The following is a 17684-nucleotide window of genomic DNA, read 5'->3' as shown; positions in this document are numbered from 1 at the left end:
TTCCTGAAAGTGGTGAGGGCACCTATGAAGCTGTAAGCACTCTGCCCACACTCTGCCCCCAGAGCAGCGCTGCAGGGCTGGGCCCCCAGGAACCCACACGTGCTCCTTAGGCAGGGAAGTTGACGATGCCCAGACCCTACTTCCTCCAGACTGACCCTTTGGGGCCAGAATGCTGGGTAAACCCCAGGACAGAAGTGCTCCTCTTGGCAGCTGAAGGGAAGCTGACTGCACTCTGCTCCTGTTTCCCAGAAGAGGCCCACCTGGAATGTTTACCCCTCAAGAGCATGAGGGCCCCTTGTTCCTTCGTGAACAGCCTGAGGTTCTTCCAGAACAAACAGCCGCTGAGCTGCCCGCTCTTGTCCCCAGAGCGCGTGTGGGGCAGATCTGGGTTGAGAGGACCCCGCGGCCTCACTAGAGACAGTGAGGATTTTCAAAAGCCTATAAAAGGTGGAGGAAGTTGTCATTTTTGACCTCTGCTTCCAGGGTCACCCTCTTTCCCAGGCCACCCCAGGGAAAGGAGCCAACTACCCCACCTTGGCCAGAACGCCTCTTCTGGCCACTGGTTCTGGTGCAGGCCTCTGGGCCCCACAGTGCCTGGGCCTCTGGGCCATAAGCCACCCAGCTCCTTGAGCTTACCCTTGGCCCTGTCAGTTCAGCCCAACCCCAGGGCACCAGATGGGAAGGTACCCTCAGATGGGAAGGTGGCTGGGCTGCCCACCTGTATTCACTCAGCTGCTTCAGAAGCTGAGGGTCCCCTCCCTGTGAGCACACAGGGGATCCCCTGCCTGGGTCCTCTCACTACAACCTGGCATCCCAGTGGCCCTGCCACTCTCCTCTCCACATCCCCAAAGGCTTCATGTCCTCCAACATCCATACTCCTGCACCTTGGTTTCTGTACCCACCCCTCCCTGCCCAGGGCAGCTCTGCCAGGAAAAACTCACTGACAGCCACCACACACACACACACCACACACAAACACACACCACACACACCAAACACACACCACACACACACTACACACACCACACACCCCCAGCAAACACACATACCACACACACCACACATACACTACACACACCAAACACACACCACACACACACACTACACACACCACACACACCCAGCAAACACACATACCACACACACCACACATACACTACACACACACACACTACACACACCACACACACCCAGCAAACACACATACCACACCACACACAACCAGCAAACACACATACCACACCACACACACAACACTCTACACACACAACACACATCACACCACACACACACACATACTACACACACTTCACAAACACAGTGCTCACACACCACATACATACACACATACCACACACACCACACATACACCACACCACATACACACCACAGATACCACACCACATACCACACATACACACACACCACCCACACAGGTGCACACCACACACAACCACATACACACACATACCACAGATACCACACACCACAGATACCATGCACACACACACCACATATACCACATACATCACTCACACGCACACACCACACACACACACCACACACACACCACACCACACGCCACACCACACGCCACACCACACACTCCACGCACACAACCTCACATACCACATACACACATACCACACCACACATATGCATACACATACACACACACACACCACATGCACATCGCATTATACCACACACACCACTTACACACACATCAACACAGGCGCACAACACACACACATACACACCACAGATACCACACACGCACACACCACACACACACCACATACACACCACAGATACCACACCACACACACATCACACACACACATACCACATACACACCACACCACACACCACATACACACATCACCCACAGGCACACCACACACACACACACATACACATACACATACACATACCCACACCACAAACACCCCATACACACCACACACACAGCACCCACACGGACACAGAGAGGCTGTTTTCCTCCACGGTCCTCGTTCCGTTCACATGACTTGGAACCATTTAGGCTGGAGGTCCCTGAGGTCAGGGCCCGTGTTTCCTGCCTTTCTGTCTCGGCATGTGGCGAGGCCTTGGTGCAGACCTCAGTGCTCATCTGAGGAGGAAATGGGAGGAAGGGAGACACTTAGTTTAGGAGGGATGGCCCCACTTCCTTTGGGACCCAGCAGATGGGCTGCTTGTGGGTGCTCAGCCCAGCCCACTAGGATTTCTGGACAGAGTGAAGTGAGCATGAGAAAGCGAAGGCATGAGGCACACGAGACAGTCGTCTGTTGGAGCACCTGCTGCCCGAGGAGTTGACCCCTCTCCTCTCCTCCTGTGTGGCCCAGTTGGTCCTGAGGTGGTGATGGGGGAGGATTCTTGTTCCTAACAGGCTCCTCCCAAGACCAACATAGTTGTCCCTTTACCCACCGCCTTCCAGCACCCCTCACTCAGATCCAGCAGACCTTCCAAGAGGCCTTTGTGCCCAATACACTGGCCTCCCCATGTCCACCTCTCATCCATCTCCTGCCGTGGGCACCACTGTCCCCTGGCTAACGTTTCCCTGAAGATCTCTGATCATAGGGCCCAAGTAGTGGACACCCTTAATGACAGTATCCAAGGGTGGCCCCTGGGGACCAGAGACATTGACTAAGGCCCAGGACTAAGGTGGGTCAGCTGTCTTCTAAGCACAGGACCATCCCAGGAGCTAATCACGCCTGGGAGTCCACACCTGCTAGTTTCAAAAGGAAATTGTATAGAGCCAGTTGTTGGCTCAGGCGGACCCTAAAGGGAGTGGCCAGGCACAGCCTGGAGTCAGATGACCTGGGCTCCAGTCCTAGTCAGCCCACTTCCAGCTTAGCAACTTGGGCCAGTGGTTCACATCTGGAAACCTCGGTTGTCTCATGCATGTGCTGGGAGCTCCCTGGCAGGGTGGGTGAGGGTGGTCCGAGCACTGGGCTGCACACACCAGCACAACAGGGCGGGGCCCATCTCCCTCCATTCCCTTCCCTCCACCTTCCCTCATCATACTCCATCCACCTGCCCACCAGATTCGAGGTGGCATCATACCCCATCCACCCGCCCACCAAATTCGAGGGGGAGAAACCCCCAGAGAGGCAGCTGAGAATCCAGGAGGTGTTCGTTGTGGGCCTAACTCAAAACCTTGCTCCCCTAACTCAAAACCAGGCTGAAGGCGTGAAGGCTGAGCCCTTTGAAAACCACTCGGCCCTAGAGATTGCGGAGCAGCTGACCCTGCTAGACCACCTCGTCTTCAAGAAGATTCCTTATGAGTAAGTGTTGCAGGCAGCACCTGCCTCCCCCCGCTTCCTCAGGCACTGTCTTGGACAGCACCCCAGAAGCATATACAGTGAACTTCCAGAGCTGTGCGGACCCTCCACAGCTTAAAACAATAGTGCCTGGGTCCGCAGAATGACGGAGAAGCCTGTTTCTGTTCCTGCCCACCAAGTTCTCTCCTTACCTGTCAGCTGCACATACACACTTTTCTAGAGTCATCTCTAACTCAGAGCTCCTAGAAAGACAGTATCTAGAAAAAAGCATGTGTTCGTGTGTGTGTGCACACGTACCTGTGAGAAACTGTGCACACAGGTATGAGCGTGGGTGCGTGTGTGGATCCAGTGACCTCCAGGAGCTGATTTAGGGGACAGATGTGGACTTTGAAGAAGCCTCAAGGCCTGCTGTTACCTGCTCTGGCCTCAGTCATCCCTGGTGTTCATTGCAGTTATTCTACTTTTATAATTTTGTATCCTTCTTCCTTCCTCTGACGCTATGCCAAAATGGCATTTGTAAACATTATTTTTAATGAGTACACAGCATTCTCTAACAGTGTGTTACTAAGCCACAAGGGTGTTTTCAGTCTCCACTTTTATATTTATCGCTACAGTAAGCATCCTTGTAACAAATATGTCTCAGTTCCTAACAATGGTCCCAGAATGGTTTCCCAAAATCGAGCTTGCCGGATTTGAATGATTGAGGGGCTTTTGGCCTCAGCTCCACCTGGCACTCTCGCAGCCCTCCCCAGCGTGGGTGCTGCCTCGTGTAAATAGAGAGCGTCGGCACTTTGGAAACCTGTCACATCTCCTGGACATAGAAGCAGCTGATATTCCTGATATGTCCCTGTAGGAGGAGAAGCGGGATATGTTTTCAAACACAGATCACCTCCCCTGGCCCCTTCTGCCCACAGGGCTCTGCCAAGGTCCCCTCTCCCTGTCACTTTATGATGTCAGGAGCCTGTGGCTTGGCTTGCAGGCATTTTAAGCCTTTTATCTGCCCCCTTTTAGGGCCTTCTATTCCCTCATCCTACAGACCAGCTGCTGCAATGACTAAAATGTGAATTCTCCCTGTCAGAAAACAAGATTCGTAACAAATTATTTCCACTGTACCTCACAATAAGGTGTGTGCTTCCCACACCTTATTTCAGCCTCCCAGTAACCCTGTGAGGAAACGATCGTCTTTATTCCCATTTTACAGATGAGGAAACTGAAGCCCTGCTCTATAAAGGGTTTGTCTGAGGCCACACAGCTGCGGCAAGGCAGAGCTGGACTTCAGCCCAGGGTTCCTTCCTTCCAGGGTTCTGCAGAAAGTCATTCCCCCAAAATGACAGCCTCAAAAAGCCAAAAGATAAAAATAAAATAAAAAGCATGGAGCAATGAAATCAGCAAGGCAAACCTCACCTCCTCCACCTGGGTCTCCCCTTACTTCCCACAGGGAGTTCTTCGGACAAGGATGGATGAAACTGGAAAAGAATGAAAGGACCCCTTATATCATGAAAACCACCAAGCACTTCAATGATGTGAGTATGGATGTATGGATGGGACCGCTTCTCTCGCTGAGGTTTTTCTTTGGCAAGATGCTCAAGAGGCTGGGTAGAGAATGGGCTATACACCTGGCTGGAACCAGACTGCTGGGTCCTCTCCAGCCCTGCCACCCCTTGCCATGTGGCCTTGGGCTGGTTGCCTCACCTCGGTCTCGGTCTCTTTTCCTATTAAGTGGGGCTGACCATAGAATGGTCGTAGGATGATTAACTGGGCAGTCATCTAAAGACATTCAGCCCAGCATTGGCTCGCCACGAGCCCTCACCCAGGACTTGTGATTCCTAAGAGGGGTCACTCCTCGGATCAGGGTGTTTGGGGAGTCTGCGGCAAAGAGAACAGAAAGGAATGAAGGATTAGAAGGAAAGCAATGAAGACCTTGCTATGCTTCCTATTTTTTAACCTCATCAAATGGCAGACAGCTTCCCTCTAATTCATACATTATCCAGAACCCTCAGAATCTCCTAATGTTTTGGCTGTTTCGGCTACCCTGAAGGTGAATGTTTAATTCTCTTTAATGTTAGGAGGCCACGTGCTGAGCGAGACTAAGGCTCCTGAATGTCCCCAGCTAGGATCAAGATGATCCAATATCCAGCTCCTCCAGCCCCCTCCTCTAGACCTCCCAGCCCCAGCTTTCGTGGGGAAGAACTGTTGAGATGGGACCAAGCACTGGGCCTGCAAACTGGCCTGGCATAAGCGACTCAAAGCGTCTGGACTGACTGATTAGCACACTAAGTTCACATGGGTGCATCACACACCCCCAGCTCCCAGAATCCCTTCTCAGAGAAACATGGGAGCAGCAGAGAACTGGGGGCCAGACAGGTCCCAGAGCCTTCTGAGGCTCAATTCATGTCCACAGGGAGCATTTGCAATGTTCTTTAATAAGAATATCCACTGCCCCCTAACCGGGTGCCTACCTGGTGCCTAGCACTGAGCATTTTGTGCATAGTAATCTCATTGAAAGCTCACATCAACTAAAAGATGGGGGCTGTCCTCACATTTTTAGATACAAAGAAACCAAGGCTCTGGAGGGGCAAATGCTGAGGTCTCCTAACCGGTGTGTGGTGGCTCATGACTTTCATTGCTGCACAGTGCAAATCGGCTGTGTGAGAAAAAAAAAAGAAAGAAAAAAATCCCTCCCAGCAACTTCCCCACATTTGCGCAAGTTCCAGCCCCTGAACCACAGAGATGGGTCACTCCCAGCCTCGTAACAGCCCTGAGAACAGTTGCACTTAGCATCCTCATTCTTCTGAGTTTAATCATCAACACGAGGAAAGAGCCTTTGAGGGCCGGTGGTGGGAGCACATGATTCCACTTGCCCTGGCCACCTTGGCCAGGGCCACATCCCCCCAGCCCCAGCCCCCAGCACACCATATCCTGGGAGGATCCTCAGCAGCCTGGAAGAAACAAGAAAGACCCAGGGATTGCAGCTCAGGGGAGGAGCCCTCTGGGGCCTCCTAGGCCCGGGCACCCAGTGGCTCCTGCAGTAAGCACAGCAGCAGAAAGGAGACTTGTGTGCCTCTCAGGAGAGAAAGAGGGACAGAGACCAAGCCTCAGGAAACATCCTGACAGAGGCCTGATCTGACCACACCTTACAGCACCAGGCAACAAATCACCGTCCCCTCCCTTCCCCTGTCCCACTGTGTGCCCAGGAGTCAAGCAAGTGAAAGATAAGAATATGAAGTGAGCATTCATTGAGCGTTCAGCGCATGCTAGACGCTGTGCTTCAAAAGCATCATCTCATTTAATCCTGCCATTCCCACTTTGTGGATGAAGAAACTGAGGCTCGAGGAGGGGAAATTTCATCCCCAACATTACACAGCAGAGTACAATTTTGAACGCACACGGTCTACCTGAGAAGCTGCCCTTGTAACGACCTGGCATTTGGCCATCTCTGTTCAAATCCACCATTTGGTTCTGATACACAGGACATGTGCTGGCACAATAGCGATTTACCTCGTCTCTCCCTGGCACAGTTCTGTTTGCTGTTTTCTGGTCCTTTTGCCTTTAATGTCTTTGTCCTCTTAGCTGGTACTGGCCAGGATCTTCAGGACCATGGCCAAGCTGGGGTACTGGGGTAAGACAAGCAAGGTCCCCAGAGAGCAAAATCTAAGGAGCTACTTACCCTTCTGCACTTGTACCCCATACCTCGCCTGCCTCACCCTAGTTCCGTTTCTCTCCAGGACAGCGTGGAATGGACTTGGTGATCATGTGTCTCCTTCTTGGGTTTTTTGTGGGGTTTTTTGTGGGGTTTTTTTGTTTGTTTGTTTTTGGGTTTTTTTGACAGAGTCTCACTCTGCTGCCCAGGCTGGAGTGCAGTGGTATAATCTCGGCTCACTGCAACCTCCACCTCCCAGGTTCAAGCGATTATCATGCCTCAGCCTCCCGAGTAGCTGGGATTACAGGTGCACGCCACTGCACCCAGGTAATCTTTGTATTCTTAGTAGAGACAGGGTTTCACCATGTTGCACAGGCTGGTCTTGAACTGACCTCAGGTGATCCATCCACCTCGGCCTCCCAAAGTGCTGGGATTACAGGTGTGAGCCACTGCACTTGGCCACCTTCTTGGTTTTAAAGGAGATGCTTCTAATATTTCCCTATGTGGAATGATGTTTGTTTCTTTACCAGGTTTTTTTTTAAATTAGCTTTTGTTCCTTGGGTGCTAATGGATTTAACCATGAACAAATACAGAATTTTATCAAATATTTCTTTCTGCATCCGTGGAGATGGTCATATGGTTTTCCTCCCTTAATCTGTTGATATAGTAAATGACAATTATACTTTTTTTCTAATATTCAATCATCCTTGCATTCCAGGGATAAACCCAATGTGGTCACGGTATATTAAACAAAAGGGTGTGTAGCTTTCCTTTCTTTTGTTACCCATTTCTGGTCTCAGTATCAAGGTAATACTGGCTTCATAGAATGAACTGCCAGATACTCCTTTTATCCTTCTTCTCGGAAGATTTGACTGATCTGTTTATTTCAAAAATTAGTATAACTTTTATATAAAACTGTTTTTAAGTTCCATGTTCTCTCGATGGAAAAAAATTTAACTACAACTTCAATTTAATTAAGAAATATAATACATGTACTACTGTGCGTTATTATCCTTCCTGATAACAAGTAGTAGTTCTTAAGTAGTAGTTCCATTCTTAAGTAGTTTTACAATTCATTCTTCTTGATGAGCATCCTTTAGAAATTATTTTTGAGGTTTCTTAGCAATAAAGCCCTATAATATTTAATTCATCCGTAAATGTCCTTTTATTGCCTTTTTTTAAAGTAGTAGTCTTTTTTTTAATTTTTTATTTTAAAATAATTAAACAGTCACAAAGGCCGGGTGCAGTGGCTCACACCTATAATCCCAACACTTTGGGAGGCCGAGGCGGGCAGATCACTTGAGGTCAGGAGTTCGAAACCAGACTGGCCAACATAGTAAAACCCCATCTCTACTAAAAATACAAAAATTAGTCAGGCATGGTGGTGTGTGCCTGTAATCCCAGCTACTTGGGAGGTTGTGGTAGGAGAGTCGCTTGAACCCAGGAAGGGGAGGTTGAAGTGAGCCGAGATGACACCACTGCACTCAACCTGGGCAACAGAACAAGACTCTGTCTCAAAAAACAAAACAAAACAAAAAAAGTCTTAGGAAGTGACAAAAGAATGTACCAGAAAGCCCACTGCTTCCTGCTGTTCCAGCTTCTTGCAATTCTAATTCCCTGATGTTCTAGCCCCAGCTTCCCACCCCCGACCCCAGCTGCTCCAGGTCCAACCTGCCCTTGATTGGTTCATGTGCATGTCATGTTTGGAGATGGAGTCCTAGAAGATATCTTCTACTGTGTATGTGAGACCAGCAGTGCTTCAAAGTGTGTCCTGTCCAAGCTCTAGTTGTGTGATGGGGGATTCCCTCAGAATTTGGCCCCTTTTAACTATTTGTTCTTCCAGATGAACTTTAGAATTACTTTGTCTATAATTACTTTTCTAGAGAAAGCTCTCGTTGGTATTTGGTTTTTTGTTTGTTTTCAGGGTTTTTGTTTTGTTTTTTGTTTTTTGTTTTTCTTTTTGAGATGGAGTCTCGCTCTGTCACCCAGGCTGGAGTGCAGCGGCGCGATCTCAGCTCACTAAAACATCCACCTCCTGGGTTCGAGTAATTCTCCTGCCCCAGCTTTCTGAGTAGCTGGGATTATAGACATGCACCATCACACCCATCTAATTTGTGTGTGTGTGTGTGTGTGTGTGTGTGTGTGTGTGTGTGTGTTTTGTAGAGACAGGGTCTCACCATGTTTGTCAGGCTGGTCTCGATCTCCTAACCTCAAATGATTCGCCCGCCTCGGCCTCCCAAAGTGCTGGGATTACAGGTGTGAGCCACTGCACCAGGCCTGAGTGTTTTATTGGATTACATTAAACACATGTATCAGCTTTCAGAAAAATGACATATTTACGTTCCCATTTGGGAATTTGATCTCTTTCTCTGTTATTCAAGCCTTTTATATCCTTTAGTGACCTGTTTTTTCCATCCTACATAGTTCTCATTAAGTTCCTAGGTATTTACAAATTCCCATTGTTATTTGGAAGGTTGTATTTTTGTTGTATTTTCTAATTGATTATTGCTAATGTATATATAAACTTTACATTTTTCTATATTGAACCTTTAGCCAGCAACCCTAGCAAGCTCTGTTCATTGTTCTCACAGTTGTCCAATTCCTTCTTGTATTTTCAAACAGGCAATTATATCTGCAAATAGTGATTATTTATCATCTTTGCAATACTTACTCCTCTTTTTCCCTGTCTTATTGCATTGGCTTAAAGATCAGTAACTTGATTGCTTCAGAAATCATCCGCAATGAGGACATCAATGCCAGGGTGAGCGCCATCGAGAAGTGGGTGGCCGTGGCTGACATCTGCCGCTGCCTCCACAACTACAATGCTGTGCTGGAGATCACCTCATCCATGAACCGCAGTGCAATCTTCCGGCTCAAAAAGACATGGCTCAAAGTCTCTAAGCAGGTGCGGGCACGAGGCTGGCACCACTGCCTCCCTGGGGCTGGATTGGGGATGGGGCAGGAAGACCAGTGGGCTGGCCACTGGGCATCTACAAGTGGGCAAAGGACTGGGCTGAGGTCTAAACACTCCCAGGTAAAACAGAGAATCATTTCCCATATATCACCTGGGACCAGATAGCAGGCCCACAGATGTGGCAGTGAGACTGTGGGACTGTAATTCCCACTTGAGTAATTAAAACCTCAAAGTGGAAAGAATATGTTGGTGATTATTGGTCCCAACACTTTTCTTCTGGAGTTGGGGCGAGAGTGGTGGCTTTATGGGGATCTGCAGGGCAGCTGAGACTGTGGTCAGGTGAGCCTTCCATCAGAGGACCCTTCCGTCAGATGATCCTGCAAGCCCTTCCCAGGATTCTGATTTCACTGGCCCTTCTGGCCACAGAGAATTAGCTGCTCCCTGGAGCCTGTCAGCTAGTTGATCACCTTAAATGTGGGCTCGATCCCTCTTCACTCAGAACATGAATCTGAAAAGTCATAAACATAAAACATGAACATAAAACCATAAGATAGATTCTTCCTCAGGAATAAAGTTGCAGGCATTAGGGTCAGGAGGGACCAGTGCTCCTTATAGAAGAGCACAATGAGGCACTTGGACCACTTCCTTAGTGCACTTGGTGGATGCCCCCACCCCAGCCTGCATGTGTGCAGGAGGCCGGACAAGCACCCCCAGTAGACAGGGCAAGCCCCCAAGCACGATCCCTTGGCAGCAGTGTCTGTCATCCTACCGCTGGGTGGGCTGTGTGGGATCCAATGGCTCCAAGGGCCCTGTCTCATCTGGGCCACTCTGGACTTGCATACTGTGTCACCCTCATTGTTCTCTTTATCACCTGCTCACTACCCTCCTCATGTCAATGGCAGGTCTTGATTCCACCCACCAAGCAGGCGGCATGTCCATAATCCTCCCTACTTAGCAGCCAAACTCAGGAAAGTCTTGGGACATCTCTGCTACCCTTCCCCCACCTTCTGGTCACTCCAGCCCCTGATGACAGCAGGACTACAGAACATGCAGGGACACCCCATTACAATCCAGTGGGATTGGGCCTTTTGCTTCTTGGCACACAGAGATGCCAGGCTTGGGGTCAAGGACCGTAAAAGATGCTACTCTTGTTTGCGGGCTCCAGGAAAGAGCAGAGCTCAGGAGCACAGGAGCTCAGAGCTGCAGGCACATCCAGCCAAACATGGTACATACTGTCATGAACTCCTAGAGGCAGGTGTTGAGCAAGGCTCTGCAGAACCTCCAAGTCACCCAACCTCATTTGGCTTGTCAAGGTTCAGGCAGGGCCCTTGCCACAATCTGGGGGCCCATTCCAGGTAAATCTCTCTCTCCTTCTCCCCTGTACTATGGGAATGACATCATCTTTTCCAGAGGCCCTGGAGACCAGGCTTCAGTTTCCCACCCCACTTAGGCTTCCTGGAACCCACACTCCTTGCATTTCTTGGTCTCGATCTCCAGCACCACCTTCCTCATGGATTTGGGAGGGAATGAGCTTGGCCATCCTGAAATCTTCTGTTCTCTGCAGAGAGTGCAAATCAAGGACACTCGGTGGTCAGGGCATGTGATTCAGCCTGTGTTCTAGGATGTCTTTCTGGACTTAGGGTCAGCTGGCCTGGTTCAAAAATCAAAAGTGCCTTTGGCACCACATGAGGTCTCCACCCTCTATGGCAGTCTGGACCCAGCTGTCTTCTGCAGCCCTCAGCTGTGTAAGAGTTGTGTGTCTGCACAGCACCTGGCCCCAGGAGCTTCTGGGAGTTCCTGGTCATGGCCTGCTCAGCATCTGCCAGGGGCAGTTCATTATCTCTCTACAGGCGTCCCATGGACATTGGAGACCCTCTGAAATGGCCACGTTTCTTAGATGGCCTGAACTGTAACCTCAGCAGCCAGTTCTTATTGCTCGCTTAAATGTGCTCACCACAGCAGAAAAGCATTATGTCCAAGTCTGGTTCAACCCCTGGCAAGAGTCAGGCAGCTGGGTTTCATTTGGGACTTTTCATTTCCCCTTTCTTCTTTTAACCCCTCTCCCCATCCTCTTTGAAAAAACAAACAAACAAACAAAAACAAACCTCAAGACAGGATCTGATGATGATGCTCTTCCATAGGACAGTACAATGACTAACATGGATTTGTGTGTCGCCTCTCCTGGAAACAAAAGCCTCGCCTTGGCTAACAATAGATTTTGGCCTCTCTGGGAGGGAATATTCTTGGCCAGCCAGAAGTCCTCCGCTTGGTGAACAGGAAGTGATGGAATTTTGGAGACCACAAAATCATCTTTCTTCCTGACATTGACTCCAAGGCTCCTTGCTTGGTCCCTGCTCTCAATCACATATTCCAAGGGCCCCTCATGTCTGCCTGCTGGTGTCCACACTCTAACAGAGACACCCAAGATCCCAGAGGCTTGGTATCCCATGGAGCATCAAAGGATAGAAGCTCCTGGCCCAGCTAGAAGATAGATACTTGAACTGCTTCAACTTGGAACATACTTTTTAAGCAGCAGCTGAGAAAATTCTGTGGCTTCCCAGGCCATAGACCTCCTTCCTGGAGAGAGCATGACAACCCAAAGAGGAGCAGCCATACACAGCAAGCATGGGGATGTGGAGGAAGTTAAAAATGTGACCAGTTCAGAGCCACAAATTGGTCCCGGAATATCTTCTGCACATTTTCACGGCCTCAGAGCACGGTGACACTTCATCTAGAGCTACATGGCTCTACCGGGACCTCCTGATCAAGCTTCTGTGTCTCCCACAATTCTAGAATATCTGAGCTAGTATTGCCCTAGGGAATACCTGGATTTACCCTCCCATTTTCCATATGGGGACCCTGAGGGCCAGACAGGCAAGAGGAGTGGTGATTTGCCAGTCGGCATGCCAAGGGTAGGTGACAGAGGCTGAGGAAGCCCTAGGTTTCCTGACTCAGCCCCCGCCTCTGACCTCAAGCCATATCAGGTCATTCCTCTGCAGGTGGATGGAGAGGAAGAGGAAGGAGGGTGCAGCTCTGGAAAGGGGCAAGTGCAGGAGGGAAGCTGAGATCTAGAACAGAGGTGGGCCAGGGCATCCAGCCTTCGCCAGTCATTGGAGAGCAGACATCTCAAGTGAAAGCAGAATCATCTGCCTTGACTCTGTGTGCTGTGTGCTATTCCGTTGCGTGTCAGATCCGGAACACAGTTGTGCTCTGAACAGGATTAGTCCACACCAGGTGGCTAGGCTTTTTCTGCTCGTTGATAAGGCACGGAACTGAATGGTACGTTCAGCCCTTCTTTCCCCTTGAAGAGCACACAGATCTCCTCCTGTCAGAATGGAGACTTAGATTGTCCTTTTCAGTAGACAAGTTTCTCAGCAGAAATCTGACCCCAAGATTGGGCATGTGCTTGGCCTCCAGGGCCTGTCTCCCCTTCAGGCTGACTAGGGCTCTGGTGGCGCGACGTACCGCTGTGCTCCGGTGGTTTCTCAGCCACATTCTGAATCTTGAGGAACAGAGCTGCAAAGGAAGTCTCTAACCTATCTCACCATTTTATCAATGAGGGAGCTGAGGACCCCTGAGGGAAAGGACCTTCCCTCAGGCTCCACAGCGCACAAAGCCAGGCTTGACCCAGGGCGCTCCGTGGGTCAGACAGACTCTAGCCACTGAAACTCGCCTGCAGCCTGATGTGTGTGCTGGGCCTAGCGGGGTCACTTGGCAAAGCCCTTTGCTCTGGGGCTTCCTCTCTCCAGCCAGGCCTTTTCTTTTCTGATGATCAGTTCGTCTCCCATCTTTTTTCTTGATCCTTAAATTTGGGTGGTGTTTCTGATGTGAAAAAGGGAACATGTGAGATGAGGGTCACATCCTTTGGGTGTAGTTCATGAGAAAGATCAGGAAAATCAAAAATCTGCCATTTCCTGCTCTCAGCGTAGGCTCCTGGGAGTCACCCAGCAAGTCCTAAACTGCCCAGGTGTCGGGCTCCTGCAACATTTCCCAGGGCCAAATCCACACTCAGGTCCCTCACATCCACTTCCTTGCTTCTGAGAGATGTGTGAGCACAGGCACACTCAACAAGGACCCATGCCCAACTCCTGAGGAGTTCAGGAGCAAGGTGCCCAAACACGGGAGGCCCCCAGATCCCAAGGGAATGCAATTCTGGAACCCTGGCGGGCAGCATGCTGGAGTGTGGGCCTGAGGTCCCGGGCCTTGGTGTGTGCTGTGTGTTAGTAAATGCTTCTGATTCCTTCTAGACTAAAGCTTTGATTGATAAGCTCCAAAAGCTTGTGTCATCTGAGGGCAGATTTAAGAATCTCAGAGAAGCTCTGAAAAAGTAAGTGTCTGTCGTTTTGTCACTGTTATTTGTAAAATCATAGACCCGCATTGCAGAGGCATTCACGTGCCACCCCCAGCCAGAGCAGGAGGTCTGTCTGTCTGTCTGTTCATCTGTCTACCCACAAGACCCCTACATTTCCTGGACCCCAATGGTGGAGTCCTCCATGGTCTGCCAGAGAAACTCCAGAGTTTGCTGGCATTTCCTGGGAGAAGCACAGGAATCATGCTGGGATCCCTGAAAGCCTAGTAGCTGTGATGATAATAATAGTGGTGCCAGATGTCTCGATTCTAAAATGTACGTTTTCTTTTTACATTTTAATAATTCTGACATCAGGAGATGTCTTAAAGTCAGTGTTGTTTATTTAACATGATTGTGTTTCCTTTTTCACTTGAGAATTCATCATCAAAATATGCTTTCATTTTATAGACAGTGGCATCTTGGAATCAAAAAAATACTGTTTTACAATAATCATACTTAAAGTTTGTAAAGGACTTGCCTAGACATTGTGTGTTTAACGCCATCAACATTGCCCATAAGGCGGGGTCCTCAGCCTCAGCACCCTTGCTATTTTGACTACAATGATCCTCTGTTGAGGGGGACTGTCTTGTGCACTGTGGAATCTTTAGCAGCATCTCTGGCCTCTACCTGTGAGATGCTAATGGCACCCCCTTCAGTTGTGACGACCAAAACTGTCTCCAGACATTACCAAATGTCCACTAGGGGGCAAAATCCTCCCCCCTTGAGAACCACCAGGATAAGGCTGCCTCCCACATCCTGTTATTGCAGACAAAGAAACTGAAGAGCTAGTGACTGGTCCAAGGCCATGTGGCCATGGCCTAGCACCAGGACTGGCCCAGGCTGGCCTCCAGAGCTTGGCAAGGTTTGCCCTGGGCTCCAGACAAGCTCTCCCAGGGAAGCACTGATTCAGCCCATCTGCACACACTGTGGCTGCACACTCACACGAAATGGGGGGTTTGCTTCTGTCACTCTCATTAGGTGCTTACTCAGGCTTCAGCACTAGTCTCAACCTTCCTTTCATTGAGTGAGTGTCCGTTCCTCTCCTTGCCTGACTGGCTACTTGCCACACTTTGGAGAGACCCGGCGAGACCCCTGGGGTCCCGGTTCCCTGTATAGCTTAGGAAGCCTCTCCTCCCTTCCTGGTGTTCCCATGATCATGGCTGATGCAGGGACCACCAGAGTTTACTACCCCCAGACCCTGAGGATGGGGCCAGCCAAAACCTCCAGCCCTTCACAGTGGCTTTGACGGACTGCTCACCCCCTCTGCCAGCCTCGTCTGCCTCCTCGTTTTCTTCCTGCCATACTTGGTCTGTCCTTCGCCAGCTCTGTGTGCCATCGCCTTGACCATCTCCACTTTATTTGTGTTCTCAGACAGATGTTGCACCCATCTGTGCTGTCCGGCCGTCTCTCTTCTGCCTGGGCTCCCCAGAGCCCCTGTGGACTGTGCTTGTGGGGAGCTGCCCCTCCGTGCATTCACCAACTTGTCCGTCCGCCCCCGGGGCACCACTCCATCCACCTCCTCACATGGCTGGCTTCCTGATCTGCTGCCGCCACCACCGCTGCCTCCACTGCCTCTGGGGCCCCCCTTTCTGTCTGAGTCCCCATCCTGACCGTCTTCCCTCTTTCAGGTGGCCTGCGGGCCCGTGTAAGTGTCTCTCCCACATTCTCCTAGTCCCTGCAGCACAGGGCAGAGGTGGCCTGCGGGCCTCTGGGAGCTAAGAGCTTTATGCAAACCAGGTTCTGGACTTACAGAGACATAGGCAAAGCACGCAGAGGAGGGAGGGACTGGGGAAACCTGGGGAAAATGCTTCCCGCACCCCCTCTCCTGAGGCTCTAAGGTTTTCACAAAGAGTGATGTTGCATGAATACTGAGCGTCTGTTTCACTAGGTGGGGGACGGGGGCAAGAGTAGCAAGGTGGTAGTCCATGGGCATAGCCAATGACCTTCCCAGACAAGCAGCCATGCTATGGGCCTCACCATGTTGGTCTGCAGCCCGTTCATATGTCCCAGGCATCTTTTTCAGCTTTTCGTTAAAATATCCAATATCAGGCTAGGCACAGTGGCTCACGCCTGTAATCCCAGCACTTCAGGAGGCCGAGGCGGGCAGATCACTTAAGGTCAGGAGCTAGAAACCAACCTGGCCAACATGGCAAAACGCTGTCTCTACTAAAAATACAAAAATTAGCCAGGCATGGTGGTGCATGCCTATAATCCCAGCTACTTGGGAGGCTGAGGCAGAGAATCGCTTGAGCCCGGGAGGCATAAGTTGCAGTGAGCCGAGATCGCGCCACTGCACTCCAGCCTGGGTGACACAGCAAGACTCTGTCTCAAAAAGAAAGAAAAAGGAAAAAAGAAAAAATATCCAATTTCTACCAGCATCCAGGCTGGAAAATGGCCTTATTGCCTTTCCCAGCCAAGACTTCACCACCAAACCCTAAATCAACACCCCGCCAGCCATTCTCTTAAATGTCCCTTGCCCCACCTACAACAGCCCTAACTGTGTGTGCCCCTTCAGTCCCTGCCGGGTGCCCTGAGAGTGGCCTCATCTCCCCTTTTCATTCCCCAAGCCTACATCCTGGCGAAGTCCCATGACTGTTCCCTCCTCCCAACCTCCCAGCAATCAGAACCTTTCCACAGCTCCAGGCAACAAGAATTTGGTTGAGAACTGAATTTAGCGGTAAAATGTGGTCACCAGCTCTTTTGGGGCCGATTCCAGTTTTGACTACCCTGTCTAATCTCAACCGAGCACACACTTTCATATCTGCACATTTTGTGTTTAATTTGAATAGGAAGTCCTTGATTTAGAGGAACATGTGGGACACACTGTTACTGTAGGCTGCTGCAGTGAAAGCTTTTCCCCTTTGTTCCCCTGAATTAAGGATGGGAACAGCCATGGAGGAGTGTGTCAGCTAGCTGACTGCCAGGCCATCCCCTATACCCTTTAATCAGGGTGAGAATCAATTTATCTATATGGATATGATGAGCCCAAAGGCTGAGCTCTAGAATTTCAGGGGTTCCAGCAAAGCCAAATATCTATCTCTATCTTTATTTTCTGCCTGTGACCACAGAGCAGAGTAGCAACCCAGTGGTAAAATGGGACTTTCCACCCCCACCCCATCGCAGTGTTTTTTTCAAAGACCACCTACCTAATCACCCTGTACCTTGTGCCAGAACCTTGGACCCTGGCCCCAGGGGATTCAGCCCACACGGCCCAGCCTCAAGGGCCCTCACGCCCTCCCTGAATGCCCATCCCAGGCCTCAAGATAGAAGAGAAGAGATCCCCAACTACAGTCGGCAGAAACTTGTAAGAGAGAGTGGCCCATCCCACAGCCAGGGCAGTACAGGGAAGAGAAAAGTCGGAGAGAAGGAGGAAGGAGAGATGGACTCAGTGCTTGTCACGGGTCGGTTTCCTGGAGTTCGGTATAGAGCGTGGGCAGCTGCCTCATGCCAGCAGTAGCTTGTCCCCCATAATTTCCCTTA

At 50.3% G+C, this 17684-nt stretch overlaps 1 protein-coding gene across 22 annotated transcripts in view; it reads left to right on the top strand.

The window, feature by feature from the left end:
- The window catches only part of RASGRF1 (Ras protein specific guanine nucleotide releasing factor 1), a 306382-nt gene that overhangs the window by 265899 nt on the left and 22799 nt on the right, over nt 1-17684 (top strand). For all 22 annotated transcript variants that reach the window (XR_013395851.1, XM_077940098.1, XM_077940099.1 and 19 more), the window contains 4 exons: nt 3202-3305; nt 4741-4825; nt 9650-9847; nt 14104-14183. Coding sequence is in view for 21 of the 22 variants with exons in the window: in XM_077940098.1 (XP_077796224.1) it covers nt 3202-3305; nt 4741-4825; nt 9650-9847; nt 14104-14183 (467 nt within the window). In the remaining variant the exon portion in view is untranslated. The remainder of the gene's footprint in view (nt 1-3201; nt 3306-4740; nt 4826-9649; nt 9848-14103; nt 14184-17684) is intronic.

This window comes from Macaca mulatta, chromosome 7, assembly GCF_049350105.2.
Source record: "Macaca mulatta isolate MMU2019108-1 chromosome 7, T2T-MMU8v2.0, whole genome shotgun sequence".
Lineage (NCBI taxonomy): Eukaryota > Metazoa > Chordata > Mammalia > Primates > Cercopithecidae > Macaca > Macaca mulatta.
This window is presented reverse-complemented; position numbering and strand designations above follow the sequence as displayed.